General features: G+C 34.8%; 1 protein-coding gene across 5 annotated transcripts in view; it reads left to right on the forward strand.

Moving 5' to 3' along the window:
• Positions 1-19,069, forward strand: part of ARL6IP6 (ADP ribosylation factor like GTPase 6 interacting protein 6) — a 33,333-nt gene that overhangs the window by 8,546 nt on the left and 5,718 nt on the right. For 2 of the 5 annotated variants that reach the window (XM_059393978.1, XM_059393980.1), the window contains exons 3-4: positions 2,542-2,674; positions 18,680-18,752. In XM_059393978.1, coding sequence (XP_059249961.1) covers positions 2,542-2,674; positions 18,680-18,752 — 206 coding nt within the window. Of the gene's footprint in view, positions 1-2,541; positions 2,675-3,960; positions 3,992-18,679; positions 18,753-19,069 lie in introns of those variants that run through there. The other 3 variants (XM_059393979.1, XM_059393981.1, XM_059393982.1) reach the window with 2 other exon arrangements.

A 19,069-nucleotide genomic window follows, 5' to 3' on the forward strand; every position in this document is an offset into this window, starting at 1 on the left:
ATGATATTACTGTGTACTTTTGTAGACCTTTCATTGTGAATCTGCTTTTATCAGTGGTGTAACTGTTGATTAGTTCAAAGTGAATATAAAATAGGAAAACCCGAAATGAGGCAAACAGTTAGATTGGGGAATAGTGCTCAGTTTTGAAAACTCAAGGATATTCTTGTATGAATTTTGACAGGTGTTCTGTTAAAGAACCTGAATGAAAAAGCCTGATGGACTTTAGAAAGCCTCATACTTTGTAAATTTTTAATCTGTTATTTTGTGTCTTTCTCACTTTTTTTTTAGATGTTTAGAAGTTTACATCATTCCCCAACAGTCCACGGATAGTTGATTTTTCATAATTACTATCTTTGTTCTGCAGACTTGTATTATATAATATTAAACAGTGTAAACTTGTCAGTTATTTTCTTGCCTTTAGCAGTATTCATCTAAATAATAACAAGTAATAGCTATTTGGCAGAATAACCATCATTAAGTTGTAGCTGTACATTAAGTGCACTTATAATTTTTATTTTGGTCCTGTATCTCACTGTGTTGGCAGGAAGGTTGTACCTCAGTCTCTGCTGAGATTCTATCTACCTAGTCCCTGATTGGGTTAAGGTTCTGAAGTGTGACACTATGCCAAAACATTTGCTCAAATGAGTTACTGCTGAAACATCTTGCTTTCTGGTAAGGATGGCCTTTCAGATATTGCATTTTTAAGCCACATCACCATCTGCTCTTTCTGTGCCCCACTTTGGGGAGGGACATCTGTAGACTTGGCTCTGGGCCCATCTGCCAAGATATTATAATCCCTCTGGACTGTTGTGTGGCCTCTCCATGGCTCTGCCAGGAAGACCCAGCAGTACTACCCGCCTTCTCCATGCATATACACAAGAGCAGACATATCACTTTCTTCAAACAAGGAGAAATCTTTCTCACCTGTGCATTAAGCCCTCTCTTTCTTTCTCCCTGTTCTACACAAACATTTTATTTGTATCCCAATCAACTCATTATCTTTGCTGTGTATTCAAGATATTTTGTGTTGATCTACCCTCTTGCTTATTATCTATCCTAGGTTGCTTAATCATTTTGTAACATAAAAACCGAAGAGACATTGTGGCTGTTTCTCTTTCTCACATCCTTCTGGGGCCATGAGTGCACAGTTTGTTATCTCTGAGAAAGGGAGTAAAGGAAAGGGAACTAGTGAGAAAAAATTAGGGTTAATCGTTCAAAAAATAGATTTGCCACAGTATTTCTTAATACTTCATTGCCGTGAGTTTGTCTCTTAGCTGTTTTATCAGTCTGTTACTGGGCTTTGTATGGTTTATAAACAGACTGATGCATATATTTCTTAACTACTTGCTAAAAGACATCTTGGTTGCACATTTTGTGCAGCCAGGAAATTTGGTAATTCATGTCATTCTCAACTGTAGTCTTTTCAACCTTTCCTCCCTCCTGGTACTACTGAGGCCTCTGACACAGTCATCAGTGGTCTTGGCATAGTAAACTCTCTTAAAGAGGCAGTTTGAATATGTATCTAAAAACTGTCAAATTGGGGCAACTGGTTGGCTCAGTTATAAAGTGTTTGCCTTCAGCTCAGGTCATGAGCCTTGCATGGGGCTCCCTGCTTTGTGGGAAGGCTGCTTCTCCCTCTCCCACTCCCCTGCTTGTGTTCCCTCTCTCACTGTCTCTCTCTCTCTCTCTCTCAAATAACTAAATCTTAAAAATAAAAACTGTCTAATTTATTCCCTCTATTCTCACTTTGTTCATTTCCCTTATTCCATTTCTCTGTCTTTTACCCCTTCCATGCGTCCAATATAATACCATCCTTTTGACTTTAGAGTTCTTTGAGAAAATCTTGCAGTCTTCCATTTTGAAACTAGAACCTAGGGTCCCAACCCATTTTAAATTGGGAGTTAACCTTTGTTCATATACTAAGGAAAATTGAAGAATCTGATGAGGTTTATAATGTTTATAGGAAAGCTATAAAGAGTAGATACCATAAAATTAATTCTTATGTCAAAAGTGCATGATATGGAAAGAAAGGAATCACGTAATACTAGGTAATAAAAGATAGCAAGCTATGATTCACAAAGTAAGTGAAAAATGTCGAAACATTTTAACAGTGAAGTATTTTAACCATTTTTCCTATATGACTTATTTTTTTTCTTTATTAAAAGATTTTATTTATTTGAAAAGAGTGAGAGCATGAGCTGGGGGAGAAGGGAGAGGGAGAAGAGAGGCAGACTCCCTGCCTGCTGACCGGGGGACCCAATGGCGGGGCTCAATCTCAGGATCCTGGGATCATGACCTGAGCTGAAGGCAGATGCCTTCACCCACTGTGCCATCCAGGTGCCCCTAAATGATATGACTTCTAATTTAGTATTTTATGCTTTTGCATGAGTTTGCTTGTACTAAGCTCAAATCTCTTACGTGTTACCTACAAGCAGTTCAGAAGTTCAAAAATACACATAATCTTTTGAACATGAAGATTCTGGTTTACTTTAAATTGCTTTGGTGTTAATAATTAAGTTTTTCTCCTCTCTTCCCATTAAGGATTCTGGACTCTACTTATAATATCTCTATCTGCTGGATTCTCCTGCTGTAGCTTTTCTTGGACCGTGACTTATTTTGATTCTTTTGAACCAGGAATGTTTCCTCCTACTCCTCTTTCACCAGCCAAGTTCAAGTAAGTATTCCTGTTTCTTCTTTTTAACCCATTCCAATTCTGTTGAAATGCTAAAACAGATAGGAGCCAGAGGCTGCTTTATGTAAGATAACATATTGAGGTCCCTGCCTCTGTAAAATATAAATGACTTAAGGTTTTCAGTTCGGCTCAGCCTTTAGATAACTGGAGAATATTTTAAACTCCTTACCTAGAGAATGCAATGGTTGTTTAAAAAATGAAATTCAAGAAATGATTTAGAAAAATAAGGAACTTTGATTACTATTTATCCTTTTGGGATGGAATTTCATTTAAACAGTTTATGAAGGCTAAATTTATATCAGCAATGTGAAAGTTTTACTAAATGCTTGTATAAATGGTCAGATTAATATCAGTTTAATAGTTGGATTAGACTTTTCCTTAGATTTCAGTTTTGTTTAATAATTAGCAAGCATTTATGACACCCAGTTTATATCTCTAGATCAAATTAGATGCATTTCATTGTGGAACAACAATAAATTTCTTTGGTCTGTATTTTCTGTATTTCAAAGACTTTCAGAAAATTGAGTAGGCAGTGTTCTAATCTAGTTTATTTAGGTCAGGAAAGCTCAGGTTTTAAATACTGTAAATTTCCAAATAAGAGAGTTCTATAAACTGAGGGGTTAGGGAAAAGGTGAAGAGTAGGAAATAAATTTTAGTTTAAGATATGTATATTACCAGAGTATTGTTGTTATTGTTGCTGTTATTACTACCAGCTTCAGCTTACTTCATGGACAGCTTATAGAGATCAAATAAAATCTATTTGAGGGACTCTATAAATAGGAAGTTTACTTCTAACAATACTTATTAATAGTCATTATATTACCAGCTCTTATTATTAGTAAACTTATATTTTTCTATCTTATAGATAGATCTTTAACACTTCTGGATTCACTTCAGTTGTAATATGTGCGTGTATTTTAAACATCTTAACAAATCTCTATACTATATATGAAACATAAATCATACCCTTGGCAATAAATTGTGTATATGTGTTAGAAGTCATTGATGAGTAATTAATAATCTAAATTGATTAAGTTATACCCAACAGCTCAATACCATCCCATAGTTGACATGAGTACCATTCAGTTGCCAAGTTTATTTTGCTATGCAATATTCTGTTCAATTCAAATTTATATTCCTGCTGCTCGATGACGTTAATTACTTGGTAACAAGGAATGTGCATCTAATGTTGATAATATAATTAGGCTCCTTTCATAGGTGACCAAAAATCATAATCTTACATACTTTTTCCTTTTATTTCTTTATAGCTCACTTCTCTCCTGATTCCTAGCTATTTAATAGATCTTGCAGCCTGGATATCAGAACACACCCTGCACTTAAAATTATTAAGACTCCAGCCTGTCTTTAAGACATCAGTCTCCATTCACTTATCAAGGCTTGAAACCCTTTTTCACTGCATTTATCCTTTGCCAAATGGATATCCTTTGCCTTTTGGATTGTTATTGGAATACTTTGTCTTTTTCCCCTCAGTGTTTTTGCCCTTTTTAAGGCCTTGGCCAGTGACCTTCAATCCGTCATCTCCCCTACTCCAGACTTTCACTTTTCAAAATCATCCTGTATACTGTTAGCTCTGTAAAAGCAGATCTTAGTCACACTCTTCCTTGTTTAAAAGCCTTCAGTGGTTTTCTCACTGCCTTCAAACTGATGTCACCTTCCAAGTCCAGCAGAACAGTCCTTCCCCAAGTGATTCTACCCAACTTTTCCAGCTTTATCTTTAGCTATTTCTCCAGTGCACCCTGTTCTGTATCCACATAATCATATTACCCTGGCATCCTTTGAATAAACTGTACTTCTGAGATGCCATGACTTTACTCTTGCTATTTTCTCTTCCTGGAATATCATTTTCCCTTGTAGATTCTCTCTACCCCCACCAGAATTCATAAGTCTTAAAGATATTAGAAGCTTTTGGAGTTAGAGAAAAGCATTTCAGTATTCTATTTAGAAACTGGAATTCTGTGGATATTTAACTAATTTCTTAAAAATCATCTTTGCATTTCAAGGTACCTGAGGGGTCTCAGTTGGTTGAGCATCTGACTCTTGATTTTTGGTTCAGGTCATGATCTCAGGATCATAGGGTCCAGCCCCAGAGCCCAGTGTGGGGCTATGTGCTGAGCAGGCAGTCTGCTGCAGAATCTTTCCCTCTCCATCTGCCCTTCCTCCTGCTCACTTGTGCGTGTACACACATGCTCTGTCTCTCAAAATAAATGAGTAAATCCTTTTAAAAGATTGTCTTTGCATTTTTAAAAAGGTTTTATTTGTTTGAGAGAGAGTTTAAGAGAAAGGGCTAGTACAAGCGGGAGAGGGCAAAGAGAGAGGGAGAAGCAGGGAGACCAGTGTGGTGTTCCATTCCCAAGCCCCCCAAGATCATGAACCGAGCCAAAAGTAGATGCTTAAACGACTGAGCCATCCAGGTGCCCTATCTTTGCATTTTATATTAAACTACAACCAGTATTGATAGACATCTGTTTTCAGTGTGTTATTAGTCATTCAATTTTTTTTTTTTTAAGATTTTACTTTTTTAAGTAATCTATACACCAGATATAGGGGTGTAGAACTCACAACCCTGAGATCAAGAGTCTCATGCTCCACTGACTAAGCCAGCCAGCTGCTCTTACTCATTAAATTTTAATATGAGGTAGTGTCGGATTAGCGACTCAGATTGCATATTTCTTAATACAGCCCTAGAGCCACAGTTTTAAAATATGTACATTATGTTCACATGTATATATTTGAATTTCTTTCAATTTGTAAATTGGGTAATTTCATTTTATATATTATAAATCAACTATTAAATACCCAAGGCCATGAGTGAAACTGTCATTTAAAATTACCATATGTTGATACAGACACAGTCCAAAAAAGACATATAGCAAATATAGTGATAGATGATGGCATATTAACAGAAACCAGACGACAAAAGTAGATATAATATAGTTAATTGATGAAACTAAGTTTTATAGTGAAAATCCTGCCCTCTAGTGCTTGTAGAAAATAATGCAATAACTGTACTCCGAAATGTCAGAATAAGTATATTCTCTATGTCACCAGTAGAGTGAGAGCTTGTACAAGGAAAGGACTTCTGTACCTTTTGAGAAAGTTGAAATTATCAGACTTCATTTTCTTAGAAATCATATTGATACATTTCAAATAATTTGTAATATGCATTTATAAAAATATCTTTGTAACAGGCTATTTTATAACTTAAACAATGATGTTAATATAAATATTTTTCCTGATTAAATGAAAGTAGTACAAATTCTTTGTTGAAAATTCAAAGAAAAAAACAAAAAAAATAATGGGAAAACTTATAAACAGAAAGTGGCTGCCAACATTTTAATGTATATCTTTCCATTCTTTTCATATTTTAAAAATTAAACTTAGAATCATAGTAGATATACTGTTTAATAAACCATTTTTTATTTAACATGTTTTATAATATGTGTATAATATCATATGTTTATATTATTTAACATTATTTCTTTTGAATTTTTTTTCAGTATTTCTTTTGAATTTTCAGTGTTTTAAATATACTTTAAAGACATCATCATATGTCAGTTTATTCTTAAAGGGAAATTTAATATAAATGATAGCTAGATTCAAAGATAATTTATTAAGCAGGGATTAAAGAAAAGCAGGATAGTTAAGAATCATAAAATGAAGGGACTTTTTTCCTTATTTTTTAAATTTCTAGTACCATGAGTATCAGACATGATGAGAGTAAAATAATCGTGTCTAACTGGTTTTTTTAAGAAGCAGTCTTTTGCTCTCCTTTGCAGATTTTAAACATTTGGGCTCCCCCCCCCCCAATAAGCTAATTGGTAAAAGTGGAGAAAAAAAATGAGAGCCACAGTATACATGGGCCTCTCAGTTGTTTATCCCTAAAAATATAAAGTCCTGAAGGGAAGAAAAAAACAACATGTATTGATATTTAGTGAATATTATGTGAAAGGTCTAATGAAATCAGCAATTTGAATGAATAATTCAATGATAGAGTTGAGGTTAGAAATAAAATCTTTTTCTTATATTCATTAAAGTATTTTTTCATATTTATTCTTTTATGTTTGTTAGGTATTTTATTAGCTGAGGCCACTACAACAAAGTACCATACACTGGTGGCTTATAAACAACAGAAGTTTGTTCCTCTCACGGTTGTGGAGACTGAAAGTCTAAGATCAGGGTGGCAACTTAGTTGGGTTCTGATGAGAACTATCTTCTGGGTTGCAGATGGCCTCCACATTGTATCCTCACAAGACTGAGAGCAGGTTTCACTCTCATGATCTCATCTCATCCTAATTACCCCCAAAGACCCTACCTCCTAATACTGTCACATTGGGGGGGGGGTAAGGTTTTAACACATAAATAAGAGAAAGTGTGGAAGGGGGTACAAGCATAGTCCATAACAAAATTTAGAAATTTTCACTTTAGGAAATAACAAAGAACTTTGCAAGGTATGTTTTCAGACAGGTATTTAATGGACTTCAAAAGGCATATTAAGAAAAATTATTACACTGACTTAGTAAACTGGGTTAAAAGGTATACTGTATTGTTACACACACAGATTTCTCTATTAGGAAGCATTTTCTTTGTGTATTTGAGTCAAATATACTTTTAAATCATTTTCTTAAAATTTCTTAAAATATGTTACCATGTTAAATAATGAGACAGAGGCAGTAACTTCAGATTAAAGTGTCTATATAGGCTTTCCTTTCTTCTCACTACTTTGTAATTCATTATTTTTCTCTTCCAGGCTGCTTAATCAGCATCTCCAGTTCACTTCACATTAGTTTTCCCCATTCATTCATTCAGTTTTCTTAGGGATTTCTGAGCAGGCAAATGTAACTGTGTGGCTAATCAGTATTTCATATTGTGTTTATCTGCATTATAGTTTCCAAGAGTTAATGCATCTAGGAATGTGACCTACCCATCCAAAGATATCTCGTTATTTAAATCTTCCTGATTGGGTAGGAAGCTAGGTATGGCTAAGGGTGCCTTGAAGCTGCATTTTTCCTAACAGTGAATTTCCCATTACCTGTGCCCCATCTAGTGGAGCAATAATGTAGCTGCAGGTTTATAGTTACTCCGCATACTAAAAATAAAAATCATTCAATTAATTATAATAGGTCCCACCTAGGGTAGAAATGTTACTTTGCAGTCTAGAAATAAATTTAGTGGAAAATGATAATGTAAGTGATGGGTTTAGCAAACAATAAGTGTTGAAAACTTGTTTTTTTAATTAAGAATCAAAATATTTAATAATGGTGATATGAAGAACAGTGAAAGTGGTCATTAAATTTGTCTGCTTTGCGGTGATTTTATGTAGAGTCAGTCAGGGGTCAAGGGCCAACCAATATTCTTAAGTTAAGGGTGTTCCTTCATTGCAGTCAATAGTGTTGGTTAACAAAAGTCTTATTGTTGGAATGAAAAAATGTGCATTTAGATCAAAATTAAAATTTAACAGTGTATGACTATAACCTTCAAGCCAAGAAGTTAATTTTTTAGGGATAGAGTTATTATTTTGTGCTAGAAATATCGACAAAGACTTATTTTCAAGGAGAAAAAAAAACAGTGTTTGTGTTAAAATTATTAAGGATGGGCTGTATTATAGAAATCGAGTATTACTGGCAATTTCAAATTTTAACCTTATGCTGGTCGAAGGTAATATAAAAAAGTAAGATATCTAGTTAATTGGCTACCTGAATCCAAAGTCTGGATTATTGAATTTCTTGCTGAGAAACTGATCTTAAGTAATTTTTCTCCTTCTCGAGAAACACTGTACAGATAGCATGTCATGCATTCACAGTGTTGTAGATTTTGGAAAACATCTTAGTTCTTCATAAATCCTCTCGTCTTTTGTTCTAAGAAGTTTATCATCATGAGTATTACAAGTGAAAATGAGTCTTTGAGGATAGAATAAATTACTGGTTGTAATCATGACCTTTTTTGAGGCACAGTTCGTGGTCAAAAAATGGGGAATCTTTATAATTATTGGTATTATGCTATGATTTCTAGAAATGTGCTAACGAAGAAGAGTGTTTTTTCACTAAACTTGCTTTAAATATTATCTGTGGAATTTGACTGGCAGTCTACAGTATTTCATGATTTTTTTTTTCAAAGATTTTATTTATTTATTTGACAGAGAGAAAGCACAAGTTAGATGGAGAGGCAGGCAGAGAGAAAGAGAGGGAAGCAGGCTCCCTGCTGAGCAGAGAGCCCGATGCGGGACTCGATCCCAGGACCCTGAGATCATGACCTGAGCCGAAGGCAGCAGCTTAACCCACTGAGCCACCCAGGCGCCCCAAGTATTTCATGATTAATTAACAAACTGGGAGCTATCCACTGTTTTCCTGAAACTGTTGGTCTTTTTGTCAGGAACATTCTCAGTTGTATGCCTTTCTATATCTTTTTTCAGTCACAAGTGATATTTGGTAAATATGAAGATACTCAGTTGCAAAAAACACATGCTTTTAATTTAATTTAAATTTAATTTATTTTTGTAAAGCTTTTTTTTTTTTAAGTATATTGCTTATTTGGAATCTGCAAAGTGAAATAGAAATGAGTAAGAAAAGGGAACAATTGGTTTTTGTGTGAATTGCTTTTTGGTAAACAGTTTTTGGTAATCATTTTACAGACTAAAATTTAACACATATGATCTGATACTCTAGCATGTGTTTTGTTTGCTTGTTTGTTTGTTTTAGTAAGTTCCATGCCCAGCATGGAGCCTAGTGCAGGGCTTAAACTCAAAATCCTGTGATCAAGAGTCAAATGCTTAGTGGACTGAACCACCCACGTGCCTCTGTTATTTTATGTGTAAAGTGTCCTGGATGTAAGCAGTTGCTGAAATATTTATGTTTTTGTTACATTTGTATATGAGTATATGTTATTATAGAAGGGAAGCATACAATGAGTAAAATATTTAATCGTAAAAAATTCCAGTTTTAGGATTGGCATTGCTGTATTGGAATATCTTTTTTTTTTTTAATTCAACGTTAGGTTTATTTTTCTGTTATTAAAGAGTTTAACTTGTCCTTCTTGACTTTAGGGGCTTGAATTCTTAGGGGTTAAGACGATACAGACAAATACAGTAGTAAAATCAAAATAGAAATGGGGTCATGGGGGTGTCGGGGTGGCTTAGTCAGTTAAGCACCTGCCTTCGGCTTAGGTCATCATTCCAGGGTCCTGGGATCAAGCTTCCTGTCGGTCTCCCTGCTCAACCGGGACTCTGCTTCTCCCTCTCTCTCTGCTTTTCCCCAGGCTTGTCCTGTCTCTGGCTCACTCTCTCTTTCAAATCAATAAATAAAATCTTTAAGAAAAAAAAGAAAAAGAAAAATGGGGTCATGGTTTCTTTGGCAGTAATATGAGTTTTAGAGGTGAAGGATGACTTAGTATTAAATTAGAAGTCCTTTTCGAAGCTCGGTAGATCGAACATTGAGCACAATAAATTGACTCTACAACTTTTTCATAGAGATTTGGAGAGCTGCCTCTTTGTTGAATCAGATTCTTTATTGCCTTGGACTAATGAAACAGATGTCAGATGGCTAATTGCAGTAGGAGGGAAAAACTACTGATGAAGGAGATGGATTAAGAACTTGGCCTTGATATTTGTGTATCATGAAGTTTCATTAGGCAACGTGGTCACTATTAATGAATATATTGATGATATTGCACTGTGGGTTCTTGAAGTGAAGGGTTAAAATATATGCATGTCTTATATATTCCATTACTGTTCTGAAGGAGACTTAAATAGATGTAAGAAAATCCTGTAGAAATCATACTAATTAGCTTGGTTTCCTTGTTTTCATAAAGTAGTGTAGCAAGTGAGTATTTGCTTTGTACCTGTTTGCTATGGCTTTTGCCTATGCTAATTTACAATGTTTTATGTATGTGTTACTGAAAAGGCACAGGTGTGCATATGCATAGAATAGTCTTGATAAGAAATACTTGAGGGATAGTACTTGCGGTTTTGTTCTTAGAACTTTTCATGTGTCAGCAATCTTTGTAAATCACAGGAGGCAGCCTGGTATATGAAAGGGCTTATAAGACATGGCTTCCGGGGTGCGTGGGTGGCTCAGTCAGTTAAGTGTCTGCCTTTGGCTCAGGTCATGATCTCATGGAGACCCATGTCAAGTTCCCTGCTCAGCAGCAGTCTGCTTCTCCCTCTGCCTGCCACTCTTACCCCCGCCCCAACCCCACTTCCTGGTCTCTCTCTCTCTCAAAATAAATAAATAAAATCTTAAAAAAAAAAAAAAAAAGAAAAGAAAAAGAAAGAACGAAAGAAAGGAGTGGGTTCCAAATCCAGGCTGCACCTTATACTAGCAGAACTTTTGAGCAAGTCCCTGTCTCTAAGCCTTAATTTTTTAACTTCTAAAATGGGATAAAAACAATGATATCCATCCTCATAGGTAATAAGTGTAAGTTTACTAATTAAAGCAATAGATGTACCAGCTGATAAAGCAGTCTTCGTCCCAGAGTATTTCTTTTCTTAATTGAGATTTTTTTAAGCTAGACAGCTAACCGTGGCCTACTCTTGCTGCCAAGTATCTTTTATTGGGTAATTGTTACTTCTTTTGAGATTTTATTCTTTGTATTCTTTTGATATAGACCGTCTTTCTTTAATGAAATAATGCTGATATTAAATAGTAATGTGGGTTTTTTTTTCTCCAAGAATTATTTATTAGAGGGAGAGAGAGTTCATGATTGGGGGGTGCAGAGGGGGAGGGAGAAGCTGAGCTGGAGCTCATCTCAGTGCTCCATTACAGGACTCCAGTATCATCACCTGAGCCAAGGCAGGCACTTAACTGACTGAGCCACCAGGCACCCATAGATAGTCATGATTTTCAAACATTGTTCTTGGCAAAGTAAAAGTTTGGCAACAAAGCACAGAGTCAGTTACTTCCTTTTTTCAAAATAATATTTTTTAAACTGACTTGTGAAATCTAAAGACTTGGGAATCCAATTATTCTTTTTATCTTTTGTGCTATTTGCCCTAACTTCCTATGGAATATGGACTTTGTTTAATCATGATAGTACTCAGCACAGATGGGTGTTTGGGGGCATTTCAATGCACTAGTGAATAAAGTTAAAATTTCTGATGTTATTCAATTTGCGACGTAGTGGATTGCTATATATAGATAAACTGTGGGTTAATATGTACATACTTTGATCCAACCAGATACGCCTTTATTTCCCTTTGACTGATTTTCAAGGAATTGTACAATAAGAGATACTTAAAATTATACATGCATCATTCCATTTCAAGAACTTTGCTCATCTTTAGGATTTTTCAGTGCCCAGAGGTCATTACATTAGATAGTATCACACTGGCAAAGCATAGGATTGTGACTCAATTAAAATTTCTAGTTGGCAAAATTCTAGATAAAAGACTGGTGTATATAGGGAGGCATAATTATTGCAGGATTGAGATCCAAAAGGGATTAAAGACCTCAGCAAACCATCCATATGTTATACAGGAGAAAGTAGAACCAGAGAAGTTGGTAGTACAGCTAGCAAACAATAAATGCTAAGGAGAATAAAGTCTTTTTAAAAAATGAGGAACTCCTACTAAAGTTGAAAATTTTAAATTCTATTATAATTTACTAATGTGTAGATTGATAAATCAACTTGCTCCGTTAAGATGGTACGTACTTTCTTTTAATGATACTTATTTATAATGTAAGTCCTTGAGCCCAGTGAGGGCTTCCATCCCAGGACCCCGAAATCATGATCTGAGCCAAAACCAAAATTTAGATTCTCAGCTGACCGAGCCACCCAGGCACCCCAGCTCTTATGTATTTTTAATAATGATACATTACAGTGTTTATCTTTATACTATTTCCTTCACCTTTTACATCTTTTAAGTAAATATTTATCCAGATAATCTTTACCTCAGATTTATCATGAAACCCTAAGGTCAATACACAGACATGTTTCTAATGACTTTATATTTTAATAGCATTTTCTATTTTTCAGTAATTTAGAAGTTTATTTGTTAGAACAATGACCATGATTTAAAATTTCTCCTTACTGATTTTTTTAAATAATTTGTGATTATAGAATTAATATAAGATCATTAGAAAACAGTACAAGCTCATTATGAAACAGCACAGTTACATACTTTTGAAGGTGAAAGGGTTGTAAAGTCTCATTTTAAATAACCCGGCAATATAACTAGTCTTAACAGACTAGTTCATAATTATTTCTGTATTTGTAATCTTCTTGATTAGTAAAACCTTGTGACTATGTACATAAGTGAATATGTGTGTATGGTTTGTGTGTGCATATGCATTTGAAATATATCACTCCACTCAAATATGAGTGTACTTTAAAATCTAGTAAGCTAACTAATAAGATAGTTTTAATCTTATTCTTTGGTCTCATTCTAAAAATATTTTGCCGTATTTTATCCTAAAAGGTTAATTTGAATGTACATACATAAATATACTTATATACCCAGTGTGTAGCCGCTCTCCTAGCAATGTAAATATATAAATGGAAAAAAGAAATAGGAGAAATTTTCCTCCTCAGGTAATCTCTTAACTTGATTTCTTACTTTAATTCCCTGTCATATAAAATTTTAAAGAAGTCATGAAATCTATTTAGAACATGTTGCTACAGTGTAAATTTGAAGTTTTCATGTAGAAAGTAATTGAGATAGATTTCTGAAGTGATGATCTAGTTAGAAATCTCCTTGCTAATTTACAGATTTCCAAATAATGAGCATCAGTATTTACTTTGAGGCTTTTAGAATCACTAGAAGATCTAGTTGAAAATAAAGATTTTGATTCATTATGTCTAGGGTAGGGTCTGAGATTCTGAGTTTGCAAGAAATTCAGAGGCGTTGCTTATATATTGCTGGTCTATGGACTACTCTTTGAATAGGAGGGCTTTAGGACAGAAGTCAGCAAACTTTTTCTGTAAGGGGTCAAGTGGTGTGTATTTTTAGCTTTGTGGATCATATGGTCTCTCACATACCCTTAAAGTTGAAACAAGTTGATTTTTAGCACCAAAGCACCCATAGACAATACCTAAAGGAATGAGTGAGGCCATGTTCCAGTAAGAAGAAATAGGTGCAGGACAAGTGTGTTCTAGTTTGCCAATCCCTGCTTCAGGAGACTACTCTGAAATTAGATAGTGCTTACAAAAGATTTTTAATTTGGTGGCTATATATATATATATATATATAGAGAGAGAGAGAGAGAGAGAGAGAGACACCCCAAATATATATTTTACAATATATATAATATATATATGGTGGGGTTTCTTTGTCTGTTCATATAGTTTTAATTGACTAGTTTTATAAGCCATAAGGGTATGGCACACATTTCTAAAAATCACATTTCAATTTTCGAAAACAGATAACTACTTCATACCTTACTGATAGACTTAATACTTTTTACTGAATATCTGAGTTTTAATGAATAAATGATCCAAAGTAGTAATGAAAGTTCAACCAAAGTCTGCCTATTTGAATAAGCAGGAAAGCTTACAACTTGAGGATGTTTAAAATTATAACAAAATAAGTAAGACAGCTGCTTTAAAGCCCATTTCATTTATTTATTTATTTGCTTATTTATTTATTAAAGATTATATTTATTTTTTTATTTGACAGATAGATCACAAGTAGGCAGAGACGAGCGAGGGTGGGGAGAGCAGTCTCCCTGCTGAACAGAGAGCCTGATGCGGGCCTTGATCCCAGGACCCTGAGATCATGACCTGAGCTGAAGGCTGAGGCTTTAGCCCACTGAGCCACCCAGGCGCCCCTCCCCCCCATTGTATTTATTTTACTCACTTCCCCTTTTAGATTGTGAATCCAAAGTGACTTGCTTGCCAAGTTTGGGAAATGGTTTTCCAGGCTTAAGAAATGGAATAGGAAACATAATTTAGTGGCAAGGAAAATAATTTTAATTGAAATTTTGCAATAGGAAAGCCAAAGTAAATACAAATTTTGCGTGTTCAGTTGTTATGAACTATGAGAAAAATTGGCTTCCTTTTACCAAGCCTTGTGTAAAGAAAAAAGTTTGATGTACCTGTCCTATACAGTTGCAGAATTGTAGAGGTCAAAAAAGTTCAGCCTACTAGAGAGAGCCTGGAGCAAAGCTAATGAAATGTTAAAATAGCAGAAGGGCTCGAATTCATTCTAAAACAAGCCAAGGCCAGTGGTGCTCATGTAAAGAGAATAATAAGGCCGAGTTGAATCATCCAAACTAAGATCTGAGTAATCAGAGTTCACAACCCTTATAGTCCGAACTAGAATCTCAGGTAGCACTATCCATCCAACCATCCATCGATCCATCTCCTTTTTTTTTTTTTTTTAAACCCCTGTGGCTATTCCAGATCCTCATCCCATCACACTCTTTTCTGTGGGTTCCACTTACAGTCACAGAAAGGTCATTGTGAGTGAACTTCCAGCTTCTTCCCCTTCTCCTGATTATAAGCTTACTTTACAAACATAGATATTATTCTGCCTATTTCTCTTCTCTCAGAGTATAAAGTGTCCTCACACCTGCCCAAACGTAATTTTACTTCCTTTGCTCTAGATCCTTTACCTTTTTTCATATATCTTCAGGTTTCTCCTTTATCTAGTCTTGTTGGAATATTTCTAAAACATTCAAGTTTCTCCTCTGGTAGAGAAAAAAAAAAATCCTTATGCCCACTTTGCCTGTCTAAGCATCTTCAAAGACTAGAGAAGGGGTAGGCCCTATCTCCACACTGACTAAATTTGCTAGCAGAGGTGTCTTGGAGTTAACCCTATACTAAATTGTTTTCTCCTTGATTTGACTGCAGGCCTCCTAATTATAAAATTTAAATGTTCTCTTTCTTTGTTTCTTTTTTTTTTTGAGAAAGTGTGTGTGTGCGCCAGTACACCTGTGTGCACACACACACACATTGGGTGGGGTGGGGGTGCAAAGGAAGAGGGGGAGAGAGAATCCCAACCAGACTCTATGCCCAGCCCAGGGCCTAATGCAGAGCCCAATGCAGGGCTCTGTCTCACAATCCTGAGATCATGACCTGAGTTGGAAACAAGAATCAGACCCCCAACTGACCAATCCACTCAGGTGCCCCTTTCATTTTTTAATCCATTATTTCAGATGGCTTACGATTCCTCCTGCAGAATTCTTTTCTTTCTTAATTTCTGTGACACCACTCCTTTGTTTTCTTTCAGCCTTCCTGATCACTACTTCTCTTATGGAATCACTTTTTTCAGCTTTTCCTAGTTGGCTGCAGACTTCCAAGTCTATCCGGGCTGCCTTGAGGCTCTTTTCCTGAGGAACTTGCCTTTTGGTTTTTATTTGTATTTACTTTTGCTTGCTGGGAATTTTTACTCCAGTGTCCTGTAGGCATAGTTCAGTTTAGTTTATCTAAAATTGACTTCATTATTTCTCACTACCCACCATTCTGTTTCTTCTCTTGGCTTCCCTATTATGGTGAGTGATATTTTATCCAGCCAGTAACTCAGGTGAGAAACCCAGGATTGCCTTCAGTTCTTCCCTCTCTCTTAGTAACTCCAGCCAGTCAAGGAGACAAAATAAAGGCTGGCATTTATTGTGTGTGTCCTCAGTAAATGCTAGGCACTGAAACAAACATTGTTAATGTTATCTTAGTTTAGTGTTCATGAAAACACTAAAGAGAGGAATTGTTATTCTCATTTTAAAGATGAAGAATTAGATTTTCAGGTGGGTTAATGTCATTTTGTAAGTACTAGAGACATGATTAAATTCAGTTGAAAGAGTTTGCTTTCCAGATTCTTTTAACCATACTAAATCATTAGCCACTTCCTGCACTCTCCATTGTCTTTTGCTTCTACACATGTTGTCATTTCTTTAGAATTCTAATTTCTTCATACTCAGTTTTAGATCAGGCATTAACTCTTCTTTAAAATCTCCCCTTCTTCAAGCCAGATGGCTCCCTTATGTTGCAGTAATGCTGTCTACAAAACTTTTAACACTCAGCACATTGTGTCATTAGACTCTTGTCTTAGAGGGCAGTATTGAGGACAGTACTTATTCTTGCTCATTTCTCTATCTCCCATATATAATGCCTGATTTATATAACTCATTATGTAAATTTTGGTGAAGTAAAAGAATAGAGAACTGAGAAAATTGTAAAATAAAGAACTTCAGAGTATAAAGTAAGGGGTGAATATGTAAAATAAAGAACTTCAGAGTATAAAGTAAGGGGTGAATATGTTGTTTTTTTCCTTAATGACAGACAGCATTTCCTAAGGGAGGGAAGCTTCCTTTTTAAAATTCTAACCCTTATGTCCTAAATAGCACTGGTAAAGTTAGTTGGAATACACACAACTTCATTCTCTCCACAATTTCTAATAAGTAATTTTTAGAGAAATGAATACTAAAGAAGTTGGATTATTTTGTGTTTCTGAAAGAAACATAAAAGGAAATACTTTGTAGGTGATTGAAATATAGTGGTATTTAGTATTTTCTTTCAGATTTTGGATTTGGTTAAGAACTTCTGATTCCAGATGAAAAACTGATAGTTATTTTAACCAAAGCTCACGCAGCTTAAAATTCTTTGGGAATTGGGGATTTCTTGGCCTGGGATAGAATGAAAAACAAAAGACAACTCAGATGTCTGAAGGGGGAATAAATTAGTACCAACTAGCTCATCCTGTCTCCAACTGAGCCAGTCAGACACAGAAACAAATAGCCAGTTGGTTCTTATTGTAGGCCCTTAATATAACTTCTTATTCTGGTAAGTACAGAGAGCTTTCTGCTTAGAGCAAAATTGGTTAGCAGTGAAATGACTATTTCAAATTGGAGAGAATTCTGTCGTAAAAGCATGTCTTAAAAGCAGGAACATAGAAGAGGGAGAGGAAATATTGGAATTAAGATGACATAAGAATGAAGATTTCAATAGAGTGTAGTCTGGTATGTAGTATAGAGAGTCCTTTCAGAGTCAACCAGTGAGTGCTACAGTGAAAACAAGAAACACCATGAAACGAGAGGAGACCTGCTTGAACCTGTTCGTCTCTGTCTTAAATAAACAAAGGCAATTTATTTGAAACTTTTGGCAGTGTCTTAATTCAGTACCTTAATTTATGGTTCCTTTTAATATCCAGAATCATTTAAGTCCTTTAAATCTTAAGTTTTATATATATATATTCCATTCCTATAAAATGTAACTAAAATCTAATTCTTTTATAACTTACTTACTTTATGTTACTATTAAATATCAATATAAATATATTGCTAGAAAGTATGTTTCTGGACTATAAAATCTGGATATAAATATTAGAAGTCTTAGGTTCTTTAGAAAATTACAAAGGTCAATGATTGTGAATTTGTAGCAAGAGGGTAATACCAAGCAGAAATGCACATATACATACACAAACTCATAAATCTTGAGTTATTTTCTTCTATCTACCTCCTGGGTCTGTTTGTATAATCTTATTTTTTGTTTTTTTGTTTTGGTTTTGAGATAGGTCTAGTTGTAGGTATTTTGCTTAAAGGGAGAGTGAAAGAGAATGTCAGAAGAATTTTTAAAAATCTCATCTGTGGCCAGCTTTCTTTTCTATATATAGTGGCTAATATTTGTTGATTATTTACTATGTGCCAGACACCTGATTCTCAGCTGTGTAAGGAAAGATTTTTATTTTTACTTTTATTTTTTAATTCTGTTTTATTTCTATTTTTATTTCCATTTTGGGGAATTGAGTCTCAGGTCAGACAGTTTCTATCTTCATACACCTGGTAAGTGGCAAAGCTGGCACTCAAATACATCTTTGTCTAACTACAGAGTTTAAGTGCTTAAATACTAACAGGAACCAAATAAGAATTTCATTGCAGGATTATTTATTATTGGAAAGAAATTCTTTAAAACCAAAACCAAATGGTATCTTTTTTATAACTTAATCTTTTAGGATATGGAAGTTGTTCTGTTATAATGCTATCTTTGTCACCATATTTTTTCCAATACAATTTTTATTGAACGGTATTTCCCATTTATTTCCAGGTACAAGTTTTTGTGTAAAAACATGTTTTTAGCTGTTGAGTATGTACCTGGAATGGAAGTGATGGATCATATGGTAACTCTCTTTACTTTTTGAGGAACTGTCAAACTCTCTTACAGGAGCTGAACCATTCTATATTGTACCAGCAGTGTGTGAGATTTCTGATTTCTCCGTATCTTCACCAATAACCCATTCTTTTCTTTCTTGTGTTGTAACCATCTTAGTGGGTGTGAAGTGTTATCTCAGCAGCTTTGATTTGCATTTTTAGAGTGACTAATGTCTAGCATCCTTTCATGTGCTTGTTGGCCAATGTATATCTTCTTTGCAGAACTGTCTGTTCAAATTCTATGCCACTTTTAAAATTGAGGTTTTTGTCTTTTTTTTTTTTTTTT

The sequence above is a fragment of the Mustela nigripes genome, chromosome 3 (genome assembly GCF_022355385.1).
Source record: "Mustela nigripes isolate SB6536 chromosome 3, MUSNIG.SB6536, whole genome shotgun sequence".
NCBI lineage: Eukaryota > Metazoa > Chordata > Mammalia > Carnivora > Mustelidae > Mustela > Mustela nigripes.